This window comes from Nyctibius grandis, chromosome 12 (genome assembly GCF_013368605.1).
Source record: "Nyctibius grandis isolate bNycGra1 chromosome 12, bNycGra1.pri, whole genome shotgun sequence".
Taxonomy (NCBI): Eukaryota; Metazoa; Chordata; class Aves; order Nyctibiiformes; family Nyctibiidae; genus Nyctibius; species Nyctibius grandis.
The window spans coordinates 12,895,034-12,918,444 of record NC_090669.1 but is presented as its reverse complement, the minus strand read 5'-3'; the positions used below and the strand labels follow the sequence as shown (position 1 = coordinate 12,918,444).

At 35.8% G+C, this 23,411-nt stretch overlaps 1 protein-coding gene across 1 annotated transcript in view; it reads left to right on the top strand.

The window, feature by feature from the left end:
* LOC137669217 (transcription initiation factor TFIID subunit 4-like) overlaps positions 1–23,411 on the top strand; it is a 140,928-nt gene that overhangs the window by 44,443 nt on the left and 73,074 nt on the right. The window contains exons 11-12 of the mRNA XM_068411192.1: positions 16,808–16,938; positions 18,992–19,117. Coding sequence (XP_068267293.1) covers positions 16,808–16,938; positions 18,992–19,117 — 257 coding nt within the window. The remainder of the gene's footprint in view (positions 1–16,807; positions 16,939–18,991; positions 19,118–23,411) is intronic.

The window sequence follows — 23,411 nt, the reverse complement described above, 5'->3', positions numbered from 1 at the left end:
ATATGTGTTCTAGTACCTAAATGTATCTTTTTCAACATAATTTTGGAAATATTTCAGAGCTATCAGTGTCTTAAGATACTAAGCTCTAATTTTTTAGGGGCATAAATCATGTATTTCTTTTAGAACTATGCTTACATCACTAGTTAAATTTGTAAAGTTTTTAGGGATTTGTTCTTGTAATTTTAAAGATAAGACAAAAATCTTGTTACAAATCAGTACAGTTAGGTTTTTAAGTCATGCAGTTACTTCTGAAATGTTGTTTGTGTTTATGTTCATTGAATTAATGGAAGCCTTTTTATATTGCAGTTGCAGGCAAAGTTCTTCATTGACTTATTGTCAAGCTTCACTGTTGTATTTTAATTAGTGCCCTTTTAAGTTCTCATTCAGAGAAATTAGTTATTTTGCATGCTGTAGTTATCATGTTGCAATGATGTGATGATGGCATTGTGTGATGCAGTCTGGGAAAGCCTATGTGCCGCATTTTGTGAGATGGCTTGCCACCACCTGAGGTAGGAAGCCAGCAAGGTTTTAATGAAATTTGTTTGAGAAACTGTTGTGAGGGATGCTCACATAATAGTTTATACAGGTGTAAGAAAACAAAAAGGAAACAGACATAAAACTGTTAAAAAGAATGGGAAATCAGTAATGAATTTGCCATATGAGCCTTAATGAACTGTCTGAGTGTAACAATTGCTGCACAACATGAAGCTGTAATTACAAGTGTAGGACTTACAGGAATCTGTACATACTTTAAGAGCCACAGAACCCATCACACTATTCATCACTGCCTTTTGGGGTTTGCTCCTCTGAGGAACAAATCCCTATGGCTGTTTTTGAAGCTTTATTGGCTTTGATAATTGAAATGAAACTTTCAAAGCTTTTAGAAGCAGCTGCAGGGATTTACTTCTCAAAAGCAGCGAATCCAAAAGAGTGGCCACTCCTAGTGATCTCCTGCAGCCACTTTCAGAGCTTTATTTTGGCTTTACATGAAGCCTTTTATAGTTTTGAAAGTGGCTGTGGGGTTCACTAGTGGCTACTATCTGGGATCTATGGCTCTTGAGGAGAGAATTCCTTCAGCTGATTTTGAAGTTTTAGAAGCTTGGTTTTCACTGTGTGTGGCCAGATTTGTTGATTGCATAGGACCACACACAAATTTAGTAGTTTGTGCTACTGGGCACTTAAAATAACGACATTGTTAAGTTCACGAAAAAACTCAGTCTTACCATATGTTGCTTGCCTAGACACACCAGGAGTAAGCAAAGGAGGCTGTGACCTTCTCAAGCACATTAGGGAAAAAAAAAGTATGTTATGTTCTGTTGTTTTTCTTCTCTTTTTGTTATGCCTGTTGACAAATGAGATAAAATACATTGTTTCTTCTTACTTTTACCGGAATGTGACTTAAAACAGACCTTATTTTCTACCTTTAAATCTATTAATATTTAATGATCGCTTTAGTTTTAGGGCACGTATTTAATGTTTTAGTAAAAGAGAGGTTCGTGGTATGTACAGTATTAGGAAACTGCTCTTCTCTCCTTTCTCAGAAACTAGATCTTTCAAGTTTTCTGTAATATTAATCTCCTCCTCTCTTTTCCGAGCAAGAGCTCTGTCGAGCAACTCAGTAGTGTTCCCCAAAGGCTGTTTCAGAGATTGTGCTTCCATTCACCAGAGTCAGAATATAAACTGCTAAAGTGAGAGCAGATGCTATTCAGTCTTTGGCAGTAACCACCAGCCAAATGCCTCAAAGTTATAGTGAAAGAGTTTTCTTAATATATTGTACGTTCTTATCTCTGCTGTAACTTGGCAGTGTTATCATCCAAAGTTTATTTTAAATCTAAATGACTAATGTTATTATTGACCCATTTAAATGGAAGAAGTAACTGAAAGGTAATTCATGCAAAGATATTCATCCACTTCCCACATGCTTCCTTATCCAATTTTGTATCTAGTCATCTTTGGCTGGTAATCATTGCCATTTGCTCATGAAGGAAGACAGGGCTGTGACTGTTTCAAATTCTTCTTTGATGCAAAATCAAGAGTGGGTATTTCTTAGCAGATAGTGTATTTCTTTTGCTATTCCATTCAGGATCATAAAACTTTAAACCCTGATCTTTCTACATGGCAGCACAGCACAATGAAACATATGCAAAGAGTTGTAAGGCTTTTGTTTCTCTTTTTGGGAAGTCGAGAGGTAGAGGTTGATGTTCTTCATGCATGTGCATGCTGATGTGCATGCAAACTCTTAAAACTTTCTAGGTCTTTAACTTTATTAGAAAAATGGGTAGTATTTCTTTAAACAGCAAGATAAGCCGATTAGACCCTCACAAATAAATAATGCTGAAAAATCCTATATTTTTCACGTGGTTTTACGGGAAAGAAACAAAAAATAACAATAATTTGTAATTGTTTCACTTTTATTCATTCATAAGCTGTTTCTTGGTGGGTAAGAATGCTGTATTAGTTAGATTTCAGAAGCTAGTTTTTGACTTTCTGAGTTTCCACTGTTTACCAAAAGGGGCAACACTTTCCTGAATAAAACAATATGACTTAGCAGGTTGTTTCAAGCGTGACAGTTTTCTCTGGTTTTTAACCATCTTGTGAAAATAGAAACTCCTTCACTCAGGAATGATTTTATTACAGCATTGTTTCTGAGAGCAGATGAGAATTAGGCTGCACTATATTTTGTATTTAATATTGGTGAAAGGTAGCAGGACATAGTGAAGGATGGGACAAAAGGTGACCCTTTTTATATTACCTGATAAGTAAATCCATGGAAAAATGGAACAGATGTGTTGTGTACTAACCTGAGAAGTCTTTTGACTGAGAGTTGGTGGTCTCTAGAACCTCCACTAGTGGTTCCAAAAAACTTTGCTTTATATTTTGTGGTCAACAGAGCGTGATATCCTCAGAAGCTTAGAATCTTCATCAGCTTATTAATTCCCACAGTTTTTGTTTTAATTCTAACTGATTTCTTCTACAACCAGATGATGCCATTTTGCTTTTACTTGGCTATCCTTAAAATGTCACAACTTGTGGAGAATCTTAACCATAAATTAACTGTCTTAATGCAATAATAATAAGTTTGGCATAGTGTACTCTTTGACTTAGATTGTTTCTTTCTCTCTTTCTCTTCACTTTCAGTGTTCTTCACCCAATTTTTCTACTTCAGTTTTTATTGTTACAGAGCACTGGCTGAATAGAATAATTACAAATGTGAAATTCTAAGAAATGTGGGACTGCTTTGGCCATATTGAATACATTTTAACTGTCCATCTTGTATTTTCAAATTATTTTTACTTAAATATGTATGAAAAAAATGTATTGGAGAATCATCAATGATATTTTTGTTTCACATTAATTCAGAATTATTTTTACATCTGCATTAGGAAATCAATTTTTCTATAGCATGATTTTATGAAATACTGTATTTATGTCTGTTATCTAGCATTGTTATAAATTTCCTTTGGGAAAAGTCTGTTACATTGACAACATAGCATACACCTGCAGCATTTCCTATCACAAAACTAGTACTGGATTCTCTTGCTTCATCCAAATAGATTTTCAGTCTAGAACACACATAATGGTGCGGGCCAATTATTATGAAGCCTAAAAATGTGCTGATGAATCCAAATGCTCCTAGTCCAGTAGTTAAAAAGCCTACAGTCTTCCTTAAAACAGCTTCAGAGCAGCTTGGCTTGATAGATTTAAGCCACTGTCTCAATCAGTGTAACGATTGTAGGGTTAGGCTCAACGTAATTTATGGATTTACCTTTTTGTTATTTTACATGTAATACATTTTTTAATTCTGTCTGATTAAATATTGATCATTGTTCTGCCTTGATTCTTTCTTTGTTCAGTCACACTTGACTTGCTATAAAAATGCATGTTAAAACATAAGGAAATAGCTTCTCTGTGTTTTCTGTCTTCTGGAGTATACTGAATCTACTGTGTGGCACCACAGTGGCAGCCCAGTTGTATACGTATGTATACATTTTAAATAAATAATTTGAATACTCTAGAGGGCATTTTATATTGCTAAACCTTCTAAAAACTGATTGAGGTATCCTTCATGGAATCAGGCCAGTAGATTTCAGACCCTCTATTTAAAGCATTTGTTACTAGTTTAATAATAGAGTCATTCTGTCATCCCCGTTTCATCTGTCTGTTTGTCAACAGTTGTATTCATGTTTGAATGAGATGAAACTGTACTATTGATGATTGCTCTTTCATATATAGAGCAGTTCTAACATAAAAGTATACTTATTTCTCTGGTTGGTTTACTTTAGAGGGTTTTTATAGCTGCTTAGATTACAGTTCTTCTGGGTTCTGAAATTCTGAGCTATCAGATTGCCTGTGAACATAATTTTTTGTTTTCACTGCACTTTTTGTTGATGTGACTTAGTCATTTTCATTGTTGACTTTTAACTTTTTATCCATGAGTTGATTTGTCTTCAAACTGAAATAGTCCTTTTAATATCAGTTTTTCCACCAGCATCTTTCTGTCTGCGTGGCCTCCTTAAGTACTTGTGGACATAACTCTTGATTGTGTTTGGAGATAGTTCTAACGTGTACTTGTTTTTAAGCATAGCATTTTGAAGTTGTGCGTTGTCCTAACGACATGCTTAGTCCACTTGAACTGTACCTAGAGTGGTGTTTTCTGTGATTCTAGTTGCCTTTTCTCAGGAAAAAAACCCCTCTTGTTAGGTATTGTATAATCCAAATTGCAAGTTATTGTGCATGCCCAATATGTTGACTTTCTCTAGTTGCTATAAACTTCAGTTTGTCACCTGCAGAGATGTGGCAGGTATAGAGATGTATCTACATTCTGACATCTGGAATAGTTCTGTAACTTAGCGCCGAGTTAGGGTTTTTTTCATTAGTAAAAAACAAGCAATTTGCTAGAAATTTTATTTAGATTAGAAGGTGTGCACTGCTCCCAATCTTCTTATCAATGTCTGTAGTTGTGATAATTTAGTTTCTTATGTTGAGACTGGAGTTCAGTACGTATTTCTTATGTTGAGTACGCGTTCAGTAGAGAATCTGGTTTTATATTCCAACTTAATCGATTGCTAATGTTACAATATTATAAGACAATTATGTTATTTACATTTATTATTTCCTTTTCAAAAAAGGTGGGACTACATTCCCATCTTAGTATCAGCAGCAGTGTTGCCAAATAAACATGACCAGTAAGTATTTCAACAGAATGTTAAACTGTATTGTTCTTTCTTTAATAGGTCCATGATTAGACTTCCTGTTTTATAAGATGTCCCAACATGTGTTGGAATGGTAACTTCAGTACCACCTGAGAGCTTGGAGTCTGCCTTTCTGTGAAAGGTAGGGCAGCTTCTGTTCAATATTTCTTGTGTATTTCTAAGGTTTTCTTTTTATTAATCTTATTGGTTCTGCAGCACTACAGAATCTGAGTTGTGCTTTTAGCAGTATCACCTCTAAGTGCCAGAACTGATGTTATTTCATCAAGCAGTAATTTCTCAAAATAAATGTTGGTATGTTCAAACTATGATTATTTATGAAGAAAATAAAGCTGTTTCTTCAGGCATCATTTTCAAAGGTTTTACTCCAATTGAACTGAGAGCATGACCATACTACTTGCTCCCAGAAATATTTGGAGAATTCAGGTTTTGTTTTCACCATAATACCTTGCTTCTGTTTTATGAATGTAGTGGAAGAGCCTTCTTTAAAAGGTCCTGCTATTTCTGGAAGGCAGTTCTGGCCTTCAGGACCTACCAAAATACGTTGCCCACCCTCAGAATAAGTTTGTATCTGGGAACTGGATGGTCTTGGTCTCTAAATTTCTTGGTCTCTGCAAAGGAGGGTAAAATTAAGATCATCATTCTGTGGAGATACATTATCTACCAGATTAATTTATAAAGTCCATCTCATAAAGGGATTTCTGATAATAAATATTGGATGTAAAATAAGAACAATAAAAAGAAAACCTTAGAGAACCATTCAATATTGTAATAAAGCTGACTTACGTTATCCCTGTAGGCAAACTCCATGCTCTAGAGGTGGTACTAATGTCCCCAACTCTCAACACATGTTGGAACATCTTTGTGGAGGAGGAAGTCATTGATCACTGAGCAGCATCTTCAAGGATTGTTTAAGGGGAAAAAAGTAAAAGGTAATGTTTTCTAAAATATATTAAAACGAGTGTTCATTACGTTTATTTGGCAATCCTGCTGCTTATACTAAGATTGTAATGTTTTCATTTCTTAAAATTATTGAAAAACCTCCTAAACTTCTCTTTAGTCTTTCCTTCTCCCGTGAGTTTGAATTGCATTTGTTAGCCTCCTTCATGTTGCTGAGTCTACTGCATACGAAGTCCAGATTATACTATAACTCATTGCCAATTTGACACTTTTTTTTAGTGCTTATAATACAGAGAGTGTTATTCTGTGGTTTAACCAGGTTTGCAGTGTCTAGTGTTAAATAAAACAAATGCTGCAAAGTGTTGAACTGGTACAAAGACATTCTACTGGTAATGAAAGTGTATTTGTTTTCAAGGAAGTAGCTGCGATACTGGATGTTGTGCCAGATGAGGTACCACCATCTGTTCTTGAACAATAATGTAGAAGCGTGACTTTAATATCAACTATCATAAATTACAGCTAGTTTGACAAAATCAAATGACTATGTCTGATCTGGGTAAACTTTGTAGTCGTGAATGATCTGGTGATGCACGGATTTGGTATCAATGAATGTGGCACAATGTCCTGATCTTGACAACTTTTCCTCTAATCCTGGACATACACAGATGAACATGCTAACATTTTGACATTCAGGTTATGGTCTTTGGTCTACTCGTCTGGTATCCTTTATAATTTCCTATATATAACAGCTTCTGCTCCTTCAGAGTTTACATTCTTTCTGTCCTCTCTGATCACGCTGTAAGGCTTCCTTGCCATCTGAATACTAAGTATTCTCTTCTCCTTGATGCACTATTTATATGGTCATGCTTCCATGATTTGTGGCAACTCCTTCCATTTTCCAACCCTCCATATACCTGTGCATAATATTGTTTGGTGACTAACTTCGTTCTGTTAGAGACAAACCACTAATGATAATAAAATGACTCTTTAGGGATGATTAATAGCTACCTTTCAGCTGTTTAATTATCTAGTTTAGAGACAGAATTTTGGAAACTGGATTGTCTGGTTATATATATTTTAAGTCAGACCTCTTCTCAAATTAGTTCTTTCTGTTTGCCAAAAAGTATGAATTATGTGTGGGTTCCTAGACTTACCCATCTGGTTGAGAATTCTTAGCGAAGTGAAAGTTTTTTTTTTGTCATTCTTATGACTTTCATCAAAAAACACTTATCATGTAAGTAGAGTTAAGTAGGATTCTTGAGAATTTTTTTTCTACTTGATGGATTTTGTTGTCCTGCCCCAGATCCCACCGACTTGTATAAGAGTTTTGAATCAGCACAGAAAATAGGATCAGACATGTTGGCCTGGGTTACACATGATTTTGCATGGATACAACTATTGCTCTGACTCTGTTGTGTTAAAATAATTATACCAATATGACCCCCTAGAATGGAACTATTTTTCTGGTTTTCCCTTTACAACAGATAGGGATCTCAAATGAAATTAGAAGGTAAAAGTTCAAAACAAGCAAAAGGGCTATTTTTTTTGCCAGGTGAGTAGTTAAGTTGTGAAACTCTTTGTTTTGGGATGTTGCAGGTTCAAAATATACTTGAAAAATTAATGGGAAAAAAAAATTCCATCATGGCCTAATAGAGAGAAGGATAAGATCCTCTAACTTAGGATGGTCCTAGGCTGTATATTGTTGCATAGTTACCACTGCACACTTTTTTTTTAATAGTCTTCTAGCAGCATCTCCCACTACTGCTGTTAGAGAAAGGATGCCAGACTATATTACCCAGTATAGCTTTTCTTTTTGTACAATTATATAAAAACGTAACTATTTATTATAGTATAGTTTGTACTGAATAAGTTAAATCTACTGTAGTACCTGAAACAAGCTTTGTGAGTGGTTTTGTACTGGTGCATTCACACTACAGAGCTTATGAGTCTTAGTTGAATCTTACTTTGCTAAAATAATTTGGTTGGCATTTACTTTGGAGGGAGCAGGAGGAGAAGAAAATATTAAAATTTGTGTAACATTTATTCAGAATTTTTATTCCTTTAGGTTACATTACAATTGTGTGGCTGGTTATCTTTTTTCTGCTGTGTCTTGCACTGAAAATGGCTATATATTTTGAGGATTTTAATCTGCAAGTTTGGAATTTATTAATTTGTTTTTAAAAAGTAACTGATGTTTCACCAGTTTCTCAGTTTCACAAAATGTTTCCTGGGGAATCATCTCAAGGTGGGTAGTTCTGAAGAAGTATAGAACAAATACTACACGCAGCAAGTCTTGAGTTCTCAAGAAGACTGTCCACTTTTATGCAGAAGCCAGCTCATGAGATAATTTTTATCCTATGAGAGGAGGAATGTTCTTTTACAAACACACTTACTGAAGTAATTAATGTAGGGTCTTCCATTATTTTTGTAAATAGCAATTATGTGGTAATAAAAAGTCATTCTCTTTAACAAAGTCAATTTATTACATATGAAGGTGAACTGGAAGTCTAGTGTTGAATAGTATCAGATCCTAGTTTACAAAATCTTTCCCATTCCAGTTCAGGGCTGGTTTGGAGCTCTGGAATATATCTTGGCCATCTGCCCCTCACAGAGGGGTGCTGGTTTGTACCCGCTCAAGGGAATCAACTCTCAAAGCACTTGGCACTTACTCTCTCTAGTTTGGCAGGAAACACTCCCTAGCCCTCGGCTTCCCTAAACACACTCCAGGTTATAGGTTTCTCAGAGGTGCCTGCTCAAACAACTTCATTTGGATTGGCTGTTTTTGTGAAGGGAGCAACTGAAGTTTTTTGGCTTCTCCTTTCTTCATCCTGTCTTCCAGCACCAGACAGGCTTAACAGTAGAAGTCAACTTTTATTAAATTATTTATGCATTTAGTTAGTAAGACTTAAAGTGAAGCTGTTATTTAAAGGACTGAAAACAGAAAATTACAGCTAAAATGATCATACTGTTTCTTTTGCCTGGGATCGCTGGGTTATCTTATACCCTTAGGAATCTCTAATCCTAATCATCAGCACTAGTGATTTGTTTGCACTATCACTCTGTTTAACAAGCTTTTCCTTCAGTTTTTAATACTTAAAGTCTGCCTGGGGCTCTGGTAACCCCCAGAACACAACCCCAGGATATTTTGTACCCAAACAACCTCCTCAGTTTTTTTCCTTTGTTGTGTTCCATCCCCCATTCTCTAGCTTAATATTTAGGATTGGGTTTTCCCTTTGATAGCAGTATGAAAGCACTATTGATGGATTACTTTGTAGGCTGACGACACTGCTATATGGGAGATGCTCACCCTGCTCTTAAGTCCCACCTGATCAGGTTGGGACAAGTAAGTTCAATAATTGCCATTTATGGCTCTTCAGGACGCCAAGGGCTCTTGGTGCATTAGAGTTGTTCCGCCTTTGTGTTTGGTCAGCCTGATAGTTAAATGCTGTTTCTCATTTTAGAATTATTAATATAATAGTATTAGACAAAGCATCTATTGTTTTCTGTTGATTTCATGACCTGCTTTCTGTAGAGACTATACATGGTGTGTCTTAGGACATACAAATACTGCTTGTCTAGTTTTAGAAGGTGAACTGCTCTCCCCTTTCCCCCCAGTTTTTTCAGCTGTTAGTCTCCAGAAGTTCCTGTGTAGCTTAAGTCTTGAACAGTGACTACTTAACTGATCATGTTGTATTTAATTACATGTAATTTTACAGAGATTAAGGTGTTTTAAATGTTTCACTGCTGACACCTACAGCAGTACTTTAAAATTATCTGTTTCCTGTATGCTATTGAAATGAAGGAATGGAATTTATTAAAGAATTGCATAGTTTGGAAGGCTGCAGAAATTCAAGTGGTAGTTTTTCCAATACCTTGCTTTTCATGGTGGGGAAAGATTGCAAGGGGCTGAGGTATGTAAAACTGTGGTGGTTCTGTTGGGATAAAAGAGGAAGGGGCCTTGAGCCTACAATTGTAGGTGCAATCCAAGGCACAGCCTAGTACTTACTGTGCTGTGGGGATAAGGTAGGTGAGTAGATATGACCAGGTGCCTCTGTTGCATTATTCTAGATCTGATGCTGTTGAATGAGGTTAAATAAAAATTTAAATAATGTCCCAGATTCTAGGGGATGAACTTCTGTGATTTGTTTCCATCTTGTGCACAAACCAGCTGTAACAGCAGAAGAGGCCTGGCCCAAAGTCGTCTGGTTCCAGTTGCATCTTGGGCCAATATTTCATACACAGAATTTAAAGTTTAAGAAGTTGGCTCCTGGTTTTAAGATGATAGCAGGGAGTGGTTTCTGCAGTTCTGGCTGACCTGTGATTAAGGCAAAAAGAGACTGATTTTGCGCTCTCCCAATGTTTCTGTTGAAGGACAAGACAAACTCAAGCCTTAAATACATGTTTAACTGTTTAAAACTAGTTCTTCAAGGTTTTTCTGTTTTAAGTGTGAACATAAAGAGATTTTATACAGGCACTCAATAATTTATCACATCAATAATCAGAGTCAGACCTAATGTTTTACAAATAATTTTTTTTATCTTTGATCTCAATCCTGTCAGTCCTCTTAAAGTATAAATTATTAAAGTAACTTTTTGATTCTTTGAAAGCCTATCTGCAAAGATAGTGTTTTTCTTCTACTTCTCAAATAGGGCAGTATTCTTCTTATGATTTGTTTCAGTTTGTTTGATCAATAAAATATAATTAAACTTTTAAAGTGCAGAAAAGCCAGTACCTTTCAGATAGCTAAGCAGATGATAGCACTCTTCAGAATTTTCACTTCTTGGGACCTGAAAGTTTTCAATGACAAGGTTTAGGTGCTTTTATGTTTCTAAAAAACAATCTTGTGCTAGTGACACGTATGCCAATATCAGAATAATATTGCTGAACGTTTTTTCCCTCAAGGTTTTTGGAACTTACATACAAGCTCTAACTTCACAGAAACTCTATTGCAATATCTCAAACTTTTAAATAGAATATAGTTTATTTGTAACAAAAATATTCTAACACTTATACTTCCTTTGCATGCTGTCTTGTATACTGTAGATCTTTATTAAATGCTGATTGAACCATGGTTTGCTATTTAAGCTTCCAAACATGTATGTTAAGAATTAATATGTAGGCAGACTATTGTGTTGTTCTGTAAGTGCTTGGCAGATTAGAAATTTGCTTACTTTGGGGATATTAATTTGTGATACCTCATATTTTTCATATAGGATAGTGTGACTTGACTGACTGCTTTAGTAGCAATTGGTGCCTCAGAGGATGTGTTGAAATTGTGCCCTGCAACAAAGAATTGAAGTGTTCATGCATTCAGTCATCAATTCTTGATAGTCTTGTACAGTTCTGGTGTAGTAGAGATCTGGCAAAAAACTTGAATGAAGAACGTGACCTTAGTTATGTCTTTAAAAATATAAAAACTCAAATTCAAGTGGGGAGATTAGTTAAAATTATAGCTTGGAGCATTGCTTTGCTCTAGCTCCATTTTTGTTGTTATCGTTGATGATGTTTTTATCGTAGCTCTAGGAAAAGTTCAGAATTACATTGCTAAAGTAATTTTAAAGACTTGAAGCATATACTTGTTATCAAAAATGTCTAAATTTAACAAATGTGTTACTTAAAAGCAAGCAACTTTTTTCAAATTACACATTTCTTGATGTTTTACTTTTAAGTGTGTGGCTCCTTACTGCTTTAAATGCAGAATTTTGGTCACAAAACTAGATGTTAAGATGGCCACGTTATCAAACTTAAAGCACATTAAGAAGATCACCGAAAAGGAACAAGTTCAGCTTTTTAAATAAAAGACAGATGATAGTCTGTTCCTAGAAATAAGTTGTGGGGTTTTTTTGTTTAATCTTAATTTTCTCTTTGGGTTTTGTGTTTCTTTATGTATCTAAATATATATTAGAACTTATTATTGCAATGATCAGATGGCACAATTAAGACTAGAATCCAGAATGCTAGGACCTAAATAAAAATATCTCTAGATGAAGCCACTGTCCAGTGACTCGGTTAAAAGATGAATGATGTATTGAGGATATTTGTGTTTTGTGATACAAATAAGTATTATAAAATATATATATGTGTATATACACATTTCTTAAAACTATAAATTACATTTCTTTTCCCACATCATCATCAGTCTAGGGAATCTTGCAAAGGGAAGAGAAGCCTTTCCGTGTTAAAACTGGGAAAAATAATTATGCAGACTAGAAGAATATCTCAGGAATTTCCTATTTAGAGATCAGCATTATTTTCCTTTGATGGCAGACAGAATGCCAGTATGCTTTTTATGAATGAGAGTGGATGAAACTCAGGAAGAGATGCAGCAGTGAAGAAGAAAATACTAAGACTTTAATATAGAAACATATGAAAATTATCAGTTTTCAGCCCTCTGCATAGATTCAGTTTCTGCTTGGCATTTTCTCTGAATAAACAATGGTATCAGAACTTTCCTTAGGTCAGCGGATCAATAAAGTGGTATGTATGACTGTTTATGGAAGCATAACTAAGCCAGCCTTTCCAAGTGTAGATGAGATTGTTGTTTCAGGAGCACATTGGTAATTTTCCCATCCTTGCCCCAAGTACAATCCAAGTATTGAAGTAGTGTGCCAAATCTTCATGTAGTATACAGCTTTGGAATGCACCCTGCTTCTGACACCCTATGCTAACAGGGTTTTGACTAATGTAATTTAGAGCAGGGAAGACGTGATGACGCTTCCACACATGATGAATGTTGTGCATGACAAGTTGACTTTTAAAATATTTGTCTTTTTGTAGTCTGGTTTCTTGATGCTAATTCATTTTTGGGGAAATTTGTTTTGTATTCTTTCTTCCTTAACCTGTTTTCCAAAGAAAGCTAGCCTTAAGTGATTGAACAGTCTATTTGCCTGCCTTCTCTCACCCTTCAGGTAACTTTTGAATCCGTAGATAAATGAGCAGCTAGATAGCCCCTCCGTGTGTCCCAGTTGAGGGGGAAGTCAACCTTTTTTTCCTTTCCTTAGCTCTTCTGACTGGTTGTCTGCCAGTCAGCACTCTTGTACAGACTGGCCAGGCTGTCCTTAGGGTGAGCTGACTGTGCCCAGCTAGCAAGCTGGACAAATATGGACTGGGAGATATGTCAGGGGAGTGATCCTAGATGTATGAGGGAACTAAGGGTATTGTGCGATAACAAGGAATATGAAGGGAAGTTGGAGCTATGCAGGAGGGCAGAGATCATAGAATCGCTCAGGTTGGGAGGGAACTTTAGTGGTCATCTAGTCCAGACTCTTGCTCAAAGCTAGGTCAACATTAAATTCGGACAAGGTTGCTTAGGGTGTTGTCTGGCTGAGTCTTAAAAACCTGGAAGGTGGGAGAGTCTACAACTTTTTTGTGTGAAGTGTTCCCAGTACTTAATTATCTTCATAATGAAGAATTATTCCCTATATCCAGTCAGAACCTCTGCTGTTTCAGTTTATGAATTTATTTCTCATTCTTCTTCCAGGCATCCTCAATAAAGAGTCTGGCTTCATCTTCTCAATAACCTCTCCCCTAAGCCTTCTCTTCTCCAGGATAAAGAATCCTCAGGTTCTCCTCATATGGATCATGTGTGCCAACCCCATAACCATCTTGGTGACTTTTCCCTGGACTCAAGTTTTTCCAAGTCTTTCTTGTACCAGGTGACCCAAAACTGACTGCAGTATTCTAGATGTGGGCTGAGTGCTGAGTGAAGAGGGATAATTGCTTTCCTTGGTGTATTGGTCACTGTTGATCTACCATTTTGCTGTTGATACAACCCACTATGCTGTTAGTCTTCATTGTTGCTGGGATGCACTGCTGAATCATGGTCAGCCTACTACCCACCAGACTCTCGTGAGCTTTCCATCAGTGCTGCTATCCTGGTAGGCAGTTCCCAGCCTGTATCATTGCGGAGAGTTAGTCCATCCTATGTGCAGCACTTTGCATTTGTCCTTCTTGAATTTCATGAAGTTCCTGTTGGCCCGCTCATCAGGTCCTTCTGACTGGCAGCCCTTCCCTTTACGCCACTCAGTGTGGTGCCATCTGCAAACCTGATGAGGGTGCTTTGTGTCTCCCCCTCCAGGTCACTGAGAAAGATATCAAAAAGGGTAAGTCCTGGAACAGACTCCTGAGGAGCTCCGTTTATAATGGTCATTCAGATAGTTTTCCATACTTGAGAATATTGTGTTGAGGGATTTCAGGAGGAGGAAGTTACTGGGATATTGCAGAGGCTGATGAAGAGGATGTAGGACAAGAATCTTTAGGAACCAGGCATCTCAGGGAATGGTCCTTTCATTATGGGTGACTTTCTGAAGAGCTGAATAAGCAGAACAAGCCATATAAGGGTTGAATTTACTTACAACAAAAGACTTTAAAATTAGGAAAACCTGTATTGTGAAAAAAACAAGATGGTGATAGTTCTTTATTATGAAAGGATTGTGTGCGTTCAGGGAGGATGGGTAGCTGTAGTTACACTGCTGAAATTCAAAGAATTATTATTTTAACAATTATTCATTCGTACCCTTACCTAGAATACGTGGCAGAATTTTCCACCTAAAACCTCTTTTCTGGATACTTGTTAATTAAATTTCTCTTCTTACTTGCATTTTATCTTTCAGACTAGGGGTTTTTGATTGATAGCTTTGCTTACACATGTTTGCATAATAAAATGATGCATGCTCAAATAGGTCTTGATATTGCAAGTCTGGCTTGCACGAATAGCTCGTACCAATATGAACAGTCCTACTGACTTCAAGGACTTAATTTGCATGAGTAACGGTTGCAGCGTTGGGATCTTATAATGTGTATGGCTGCTTTCCATTATACGTTCAGCTTTCAGCAACTTCAGCGGAGTTCCATCTCTATTACAGAGGACAAATTGGGCGCCAAGAAAGATTTAATTTTTTCTTTTAAATGATAAAGCAAAAATCAGTTAAAAAGCATATAAAAAAAGCATATATATATCTTGCTAAAATCCTTAAGGTAACGTGTACAATATGGAGTCAGTGATGGCTTAAGTTAGTTTAAGAGATGACGACTTCAAAGAATCATTAAAAAAATTATCAGAAATATATGACATAGAGTGTTCAGCTCTGGGAAGAGCGGGAATGATGTGCGGTCGCGATGTAATGAAATATACATTTAAATAGCTGCTGCAGAGGAAGAGACGGGGCGAGGGACAGCTGCAGGAAACGTAATCTTTGTCGTAGGGCTTCGCACCGAGGCGGCTGTAGTAGCCGTAGCCGTGCCCGCACCCGGCGTCCCCGGGCCGCGCCAGAGCCGCATTCCCTCCGCGCTGCGGGACTCCCGCGCTGCCCGGCCCGCGCGCGCTGCGGGAGGAGCACGGGCCCGCCGCAGCGCCCCCTGCCGGCGGTGGCGGCGCCCGCCCGCGCGCGCTGTGATTGAGCGGCCCCAGCCCGGCCCTGACAGAAGCCCAGGGTGATGCTGAACGCTGCCAGTTCGTCTCAGATCACATCATTAAAATAACAGAAGTATACATCCATGTGAGACCACTGCTCACTTCTTCGTCTTCATTTTTTAGACGTGTGATGGTTTCTTGCTCTTGGATTTGGCCAGGAAAAGATAGGAACGCTTCACAAAACAAATACTCGTTCGTAAGCCTCTCAGGTTCGTATTTGCTTGGGGACCCCTCCCGCAAATGAAGATTACTTTTGTAATTAGCCATTCAGTAATCACTTCCCAAAAGATTCTCAAGCAACTTTCCTGTAGTGTTTTGCATACCTGTTAACATATCACAAACAAATATTCACATTTTTAAAAATCTTGTGTTCATTCACTGGAAAACTGATTCGGTGTAATCAGAGTATTGACTCTTTTATGGTGGGTCAAATCCAATAATCCATACAAAATGCAACTACCGATTTTTTTAATATATGAAATACATATACCTGTGTGTGCACGCAGAGTTTTCTATCCAGAAAACTGTCCCACTGGGTCTACTCATATATATGTCTTTATAGGACTATACCTTAGATTAGTATGTATATTCATATATCTACAAATTTATATCCAGTACTTCCTAATTATTTTGATGGAATTCTTAGGCGTTATCCATATTCTTGTTTCTGTAGCTTAGGTGAGACTGTAGAGTGTTTGCTTTTCTTATAAACTCAGCACAAAGAATCAAATGTCCAGATAACTAGGAATGTCTTTTAGCAGTGTTTGGGGGACAACTGGTGTTTTAAAATAGCTGTTGTTAATATGACTTTATTTCTTCAGGTTTTTTTTCTAAAGAATTTTTATTATCAGTCGTATACCAGTAGTGTAGGCTAAAGTATGCAACAGTATGCTTTGGGCTGCAGCCTCATCTCATTGACACTGAAATTAATCTGCGCTATTTCTTCTGAAAATAAAGGAATTGCTTTTTCTTGTGTTGAACAACTGCGAACTCAAATTGTCTCATAGTCTGTTATGGTTTGTTTCAATATACTAGGATAAACCTCAGTAAAGTTGTCAAATGCTTTCTAAGTGGTAGAAAAAAATGCTCTGATTTCTCTTTCAAACTTTAAAGTGTAGTCACACCTCTTTTCAAGGGCTCATGGATGTATCACCAAAGCTACATAAATACACTGTCACGGATTTTTGTGTTCAGGAAAATGAAGTTATGACTTCATGTTCTTTAGAGGGTGGATTTTTTTTGTGGAGAGTAAGCTAATTCTGTTTTGTTTTGTTTTTTGCTTTAGCTAAAAAACTAGGAATTACTGATGTGCCAGCTGAGGTGGTTACTTTTATTTCCCATGCAACACAAAACAGATTAAGAACAGTGATAGAAAAAGTAACAGTGATAACCCAGCACCGAATGGAATCATACAAAGTAAGTGTGCAAAGAAAGGTATTGCATGTTACAGAACGATGCAGTGGCGCCTTTTTTGTTAGCACACAGTAGGTGTTTTGTGTTCATTTTGTGTGGTTTTAATCGCAGGTTTGTCTACCTCAGCAAATAGAAAGTGGTGGGATGATAGCACTGCTCGCCAGATCTGTCTTCCTCCTCTGTGACAGAATTTGAGTGTAGAATTATGTTTTCATCCTTCTGTGCTAAAGTGTCTAGCATGGAGCATCTGTTAAGCCATTTCTGCTCATGAATTGTGACTGAGACTATCGATTCTTGGTGTCTCCTTTTTTGACCAAGGTACCCATTAATTGGATCAAAATTGTTTCAATATATAAGAATCTATAGTAACTTAGCTGTGAGAAGCACTATTATTTTACAAAAGCTACCAATTTGTCTTAAACTAGCAACTAAAGAATTCAGCTGTAAATTCTTCACTGTAATGAAACACTGATGTTCTCTTTAAGGAACATTTCAAGATAAAATGCTCCTCTGATTCCATTGTTAGTGATTGTATTCTTGAAAAAAATGGAAACAATTTAGATATATTAAACCAGGGAGGGAAATGTAAATAAGGCACTGCAAACCAGTTTGAAATTCAAATAAATCAAACATTTTTATTGATAAATATAAAAAATCTTTTTTGATAAAAGTAAGATGCTAACAGTTGTTAAACTGGTGTAAAAGCAATTTATTGTCCTTGGGGTTGTCCTTGTTTTCAGAAAATCAATGAATAATACTTCTATGATATAATCTAGAATAAAGTGGATCATATTAAAATTACTGTGTTAATTCATCTGCTCAAAACTATGGCAATAACCATAGCTGTGTGTTGTGTCTAAGCTGTGTTTAGATTTCTTTGATGTATATATACATTGAGTAGCTCTGGTTTGTTTTTTTGCTTGTTTCTGTGTTTTTTTGTTTGTTTGTTTTCCTTTGCCCAGTTATTTCCCAAATCTGAGTCACAGTTGGACTAATTATATGTGGCATTTGCAAGAAAAATTATCTTTGGGATCTGTGACTAGAATCAACATTACTGTGATAGCAGAATGGATGAATGGATTAAAAAAAACCTAAAGGCCACTATGCCTGTGTATTGTCTACACTTGTATCTTTCCTTGCAATTGATGGATATATTCTACTGTATTGGACTAAAAGTGAAATGTCCTTGTTTCTTTCCAATATTCTTCATCAGCTTCAGCAGTGTTAAATCCCTCCTTCCTTCTCCCTAGGATGGTGTCTGAGAAGAAAACACTTAGTCCATGTTAAGCCAAAGATGCATTTAAAATAATCTCGTAACAGATTCGTATAAAAAAAATTAACGTTGTCTCTGATTGAACCGTAGCATTTTCATTGTCTTCAGTATATTTCTTGGTTAATGGTTTTGTTTGATTTCATAGCATTACAGTCAAAATGGAAAATTTTAAGCAGATAAATGAGATGGCAGTAGTACGGATAACTTATTTTTCTGACTGACATTCTGAGTGTTCCTCGTGCAGCTTGTGTCATAAATTCTTATTGTTTGTGAGGTACTAGGAAAGCTTGCATGCTCTTAGTTGTCATAAAGTTCTTCTATTTTAATTGTAATTAGAGACTTATTTTCAACTGGATTTTTAGCTTTAATGCTTTTGTAACACTGCATCTTGATTGTGTCTGTTACTAGTTCAAGATGAGTACAAATACGGGAATTACAGTTTATAACCAAGATCTAGGATTGTTCAGTAATAAAGTTAAGCATCTTAGGAGTTTTAATCAATAAGTCTGTTGGTTTTATTTTTTTTAACTCTTTGATGTCTCTGGTGCTGATAAATCAATCCTTGTTTTTTTAATTTGCTTAGATGTTAATTAAACAATCAGATTCTAGCGGCATTATTAACCATAGGCTGGCTTCATTCCTCTGAGCTTGAAAAAAAAAGGGAAATTTTTTTTATTGGTAGTACAATGGAAAGAATTTAATGTATAACACCTATAGTCTACTTTAAATGCATAGTCATGATGAAAATGAATGTTTTTGTAAAACATTGTTCTTATTTTACAGGACGATGAATGGTACGAACAAGCTACAGATGTCCGATCACAGTTAAAGTTTTTTGAACAGTTGGAGCGTTTAGAAAAGCAAAGGAAAGATGAACAAGAGAGGGAAATCTTGCTAAAGGCTGCCAAGGTATCTGTTTTACTCTATTTTTTTAAACTACTTAGCAATTCATAGTCTTCAAACAATTATTTAATTTCATGAAATCTATTTCATAAACACTTTTTGTTTCTTATAACAAAAGATACTGTTGTTGTGTCATCACACCTTTAATTCATTAAGTCATGCTATCTTATCTATGATGACTCCAGACCTACCTGACTGGAATGCTCCTGCATTTTCCAGGATGGGAATATAAGAGACAATGGCTAACATTTTGAAAATAACTTGGTGAAATAATTTTCACAGTTGCCTTTGAAATTTAATAGATGCTGGGGTTTCTGTGCCATTGTACATCTTGGGGTTGTCCTTGTTTTCAGAAAATCAATGAATAATACTTCTATGATATAATCTATAATGAAGTGGATCATGTTAAAATTACTGTGTTAATTCATCTGCTCAAACTTGCTAAATGCCTGTTTATTATCAAATCAATTTTGAAAATTAATTTCCAATATATACATTATATTAGTCTATTGAGTGTTCTGTATTAGTAGCACAAGCCTGTCAAGTTTTGGGGTCTTAAATACAACGATCACAGGAGTAAGATCTATTCTGTAAAAAGAATAATTACATAAGTAAGTGGAACATTATGTTTAGTGTTGTTTGCAAAGTTAATGATTATTTATGGATGATAGTGATTTTTATAGTGCTGTAGGCTGAAGGGCTTTTTTATTGGAGAGAGAGCATTGAAATTTGGCAATGCAGATTTCCTTACACACACATCCTGTGATTACTTGAAGGGGTTACCTCTTTGAGCCAGAGATGAGCTCAGTTGTCATGCCAATTTAATCCTTTCCCTCTCTTCTGAAAGTACAGTGGATGTAATGCAGATGTGAGATGGAGCACACTCTGAACGGAAACTTATAACTCACTTCTGATGAGAGGAGAGCAAAGAGGGAATTATTGTGTTGAGATAATTTTCTGAGTTTTTAGAAATTTGTTACTTTAATTTTAATGATTTTAAAATAAATCTTTTTTTAGACCTGTAGTCTTGCTTTCCACCTCACTTTGGTCGTAGCTCTGAATAGGGTTTTACCTTCAGCTATGCTGCTTTTAACTTTTACTTTTTATTAACAAAGCTAATGTGAAAGCAAAGTGTTTCATGTTGCCAATTTAATTTCTTTAATTAAAAGTGAAAGTTATAAGCTGATACAGCCGTGGGTGAAGTTCTAATGTCATCAATGGGGAAAAATAGGTTTAAAATTGAAACTGTTGGCACAGCAGTGGCTCTCAATAGTACAGCACATGCAGTTATGCCTCTTTATTTAATGAAAAAAGATGAATTTGAACAAAAAGATGAATTTGAAGCATTAAAGACTCCCAGTATAAGTACTGGGAAGGGGGAGTAGAGCTGTAAGTGCATTGATTGGGATCAGATGTTGCTAAATGCAGGAGACGTATTTAGGAGGAGAGACCCTGTGAGACATTTTCTAACACAGGTTTAACAAGCTGAGACTTCAAAATTATTATAAATCTAATAGAAAACTTTTCTTGTTAGTGGACAAAAGGTAACAACAGTGCAGCTTTGACATTACAAATTACAACAAAATACTGAATAGTGATCATAATTAAATACATCAGAAGGTCTGTTAGTCTACTCATCTGCATAGATGCACAGAGTATCCTCCAATTTTAAAAATAATTGTTGCATATATTTAAGTATTATGCGTGAGTTATAGATATCCTTACTATTTAAAAAATACTGTTGCTTTCTAATTTAAGACAATTCTATGAAATACAAAATTCACTTCTTAAAACTACACTGTTACATGTGTAATTAGATGTCTGTTTTTATGGCATTCTTCCTTAACACAAGCAAGGGGAAAAGCTGAGGTTTGGAACATTAGGGAGTTTGGTAACATGTAAATGAAACCCCATATTTCTTATGTGTTTTGAATATGCACATTTAACATATGCTGCTTTTCATACTTTGAAAGTCTAATATTTCCATAGACCTAATGTGATCTATGCAGTTTTCAGATAAATAAGATAGCAAGGTCTCTAACACAAAGCACTTTCGTTCTTAACAATTAAAATATCAGGCTGTCTGGTCTAATAAAAGTAGCTTGTGTTTGGGAGAAATGTTAACAAACCTGGTGGTGAATAAGTTCTCAGTAGGAGAGAGCATTTGATGTATTTAAAGGTATGTTATCTGGTTAGGATCAGTCCTAGGTTTCTCTAAAATTACTATGGGAAGCTAGCTTGCCTCTAAAGGTGTTTATTCATCAACATGAAAATATATTACGTAAACCCAGCTTTCTTTATTTACAGATCTAGACATGAAGAATAGAGAGGGGAAGGGAAAGGGGTTGTGATAAACTCTATCAAAGTATTTGAGTTGGGGAGTTCTGTGATTGGTGGGTGTTTCTGAAGCTTTAGAGGAAGGAAGGATTGGTGCGTTAAAACATTTTGGAAAAACATGTTTCGCAAAACAAGTGAGATGCAGCATGTTAAGATTTGGATGTTAGAGGGAAAGGAGAAAGGAAGACAAAACCAAAAATATTAGATGACTTCAAAGAAAAGATTTAAACTGGAATTAAAAAAACTTAGGAATGATTAGTCAGTAGCTTGACAGAAGTAAGTGTAAAACATTAAAATAATTGGTGAGTAAAAATGGTGACATATAGACGAGCACTACAGGAGCTGAGCAGCAGCAAAATTGTTCAAACTCTTCAGAGGAAGGAAAAGATGTTCACATGTGGAATGGAGTGTAAAGAGAAGCCAGTGACATTTTTAAAGCTTATCTAGGCACCTCTGTTAAGCTTGACATTTTCGTTTGCTTATATTTGCTTTAATCTGTGTTGCATCAACACTGAAGAAGCCTTTTATAATTTACATTAGATCATAAAGTGAAGAATTAATAAAATAGTCAATGTTTAACACATTTTAGCCTCCACGTGCTGATGATTTTATTTCTGAAGCTTACTGATTTGCAAACTGACATGGTAGTCAGCAGGAAGGTATTTTAGTCTTAACAATCTGGTTAAAAAAAAAAGTGTATTAAAATTTGTCTGAACACAAAAATAAACAGAAAATTATAGTTAAATTCTGTTATTTTTTTAGTGTTACTTATACCAGTAATGACACATCCAATGTAAAGTTGTAATTCTGCTTGTTTGAAACAAGAGCTAGCCTGAGTTTTTTGAAAAGACCATTTAGTGTGGGTTCAAGGAATAACCAGAAACTCATTGCATTATTCTAAACGTAAAAGTAGTTCTAACTTCACCTTCAATCTGAGTTTTTATATCTAATGTCACCTGGTATTTTAAATCGTTACTGAAAAAAATGCCCATATTTAATATCAGTCAGGAGTTGAGTACCTGTTTTCACCTCTGCAATAATTTTTGTTATTTATTTATTGTGAATGAGCTGGAGGTTTACACAGAGTAGAACATCAGCTTTTTTGCCTGCTTTTGGGGTCTGCTTTTTCAGATTATCCTGAACTCCAAATCTACTTTTATTTGGTCAGTTTCTGAAAAAAAAGGCCCCAACTTCTAAATGTGTTATTTTTTTAATCTTTAGCACTTTCAGAGTTTGTCTTCACTTACGGAGTCCAGGAAATTGCAATGTTACTTTGCATTTATTGCTTTACTTGTTCTTACAATGTCCCCAAACAAAATGTAAATCTGGTATGTTTTCCAGGATTCTATCACTTTCTTGTAGAAACTTGGTAACAATATTAGAAGTCTCAGCTTAATTCTCCCAGGACACTCTGCTTTCTCCTTAAGCTGACGTGCTTTTAACTTGTATTTTGCATTTGGCAAATGATTCCGCTTCCTACAGTAGTATAGCAACACTTTGTATTTCTGTACTGCTTTCACTGCGAGATTCATAAGGCAGTAGAAGTTCATTGTACATTTATAAATTTATCATCAAAACCCATGAAAAGGCTAAATATGGTTTTCCACACATCATACTGGAGAAACTGAGGCACACAATGATTGAAGTGTCATCACAAAATGACAGAACAAGGACCTAATTCATCTCAGTTCATAAATTCTTACCTAAGTCCATCTGCTAGAGAAGCAACTCACTGAACAGGTTTTGTTTGTTTGTTTGTTTTTTTCACCTAACAGGTATAATTAAGTTCTTAGTAATTGCTCTGCTGACTAGAGTCCCAGCTTTCTGGCAGATCCACATATTTCATGAAATTACTTTTTGTTCCTTAAACATTAACTAGATCAGATCATCTACATTTTTCTTTTTGTCTGGCCACAGCAGTTTAGAAGGAATCTCAGTCTATGTTAAGTTGGAGTTTCTTTCT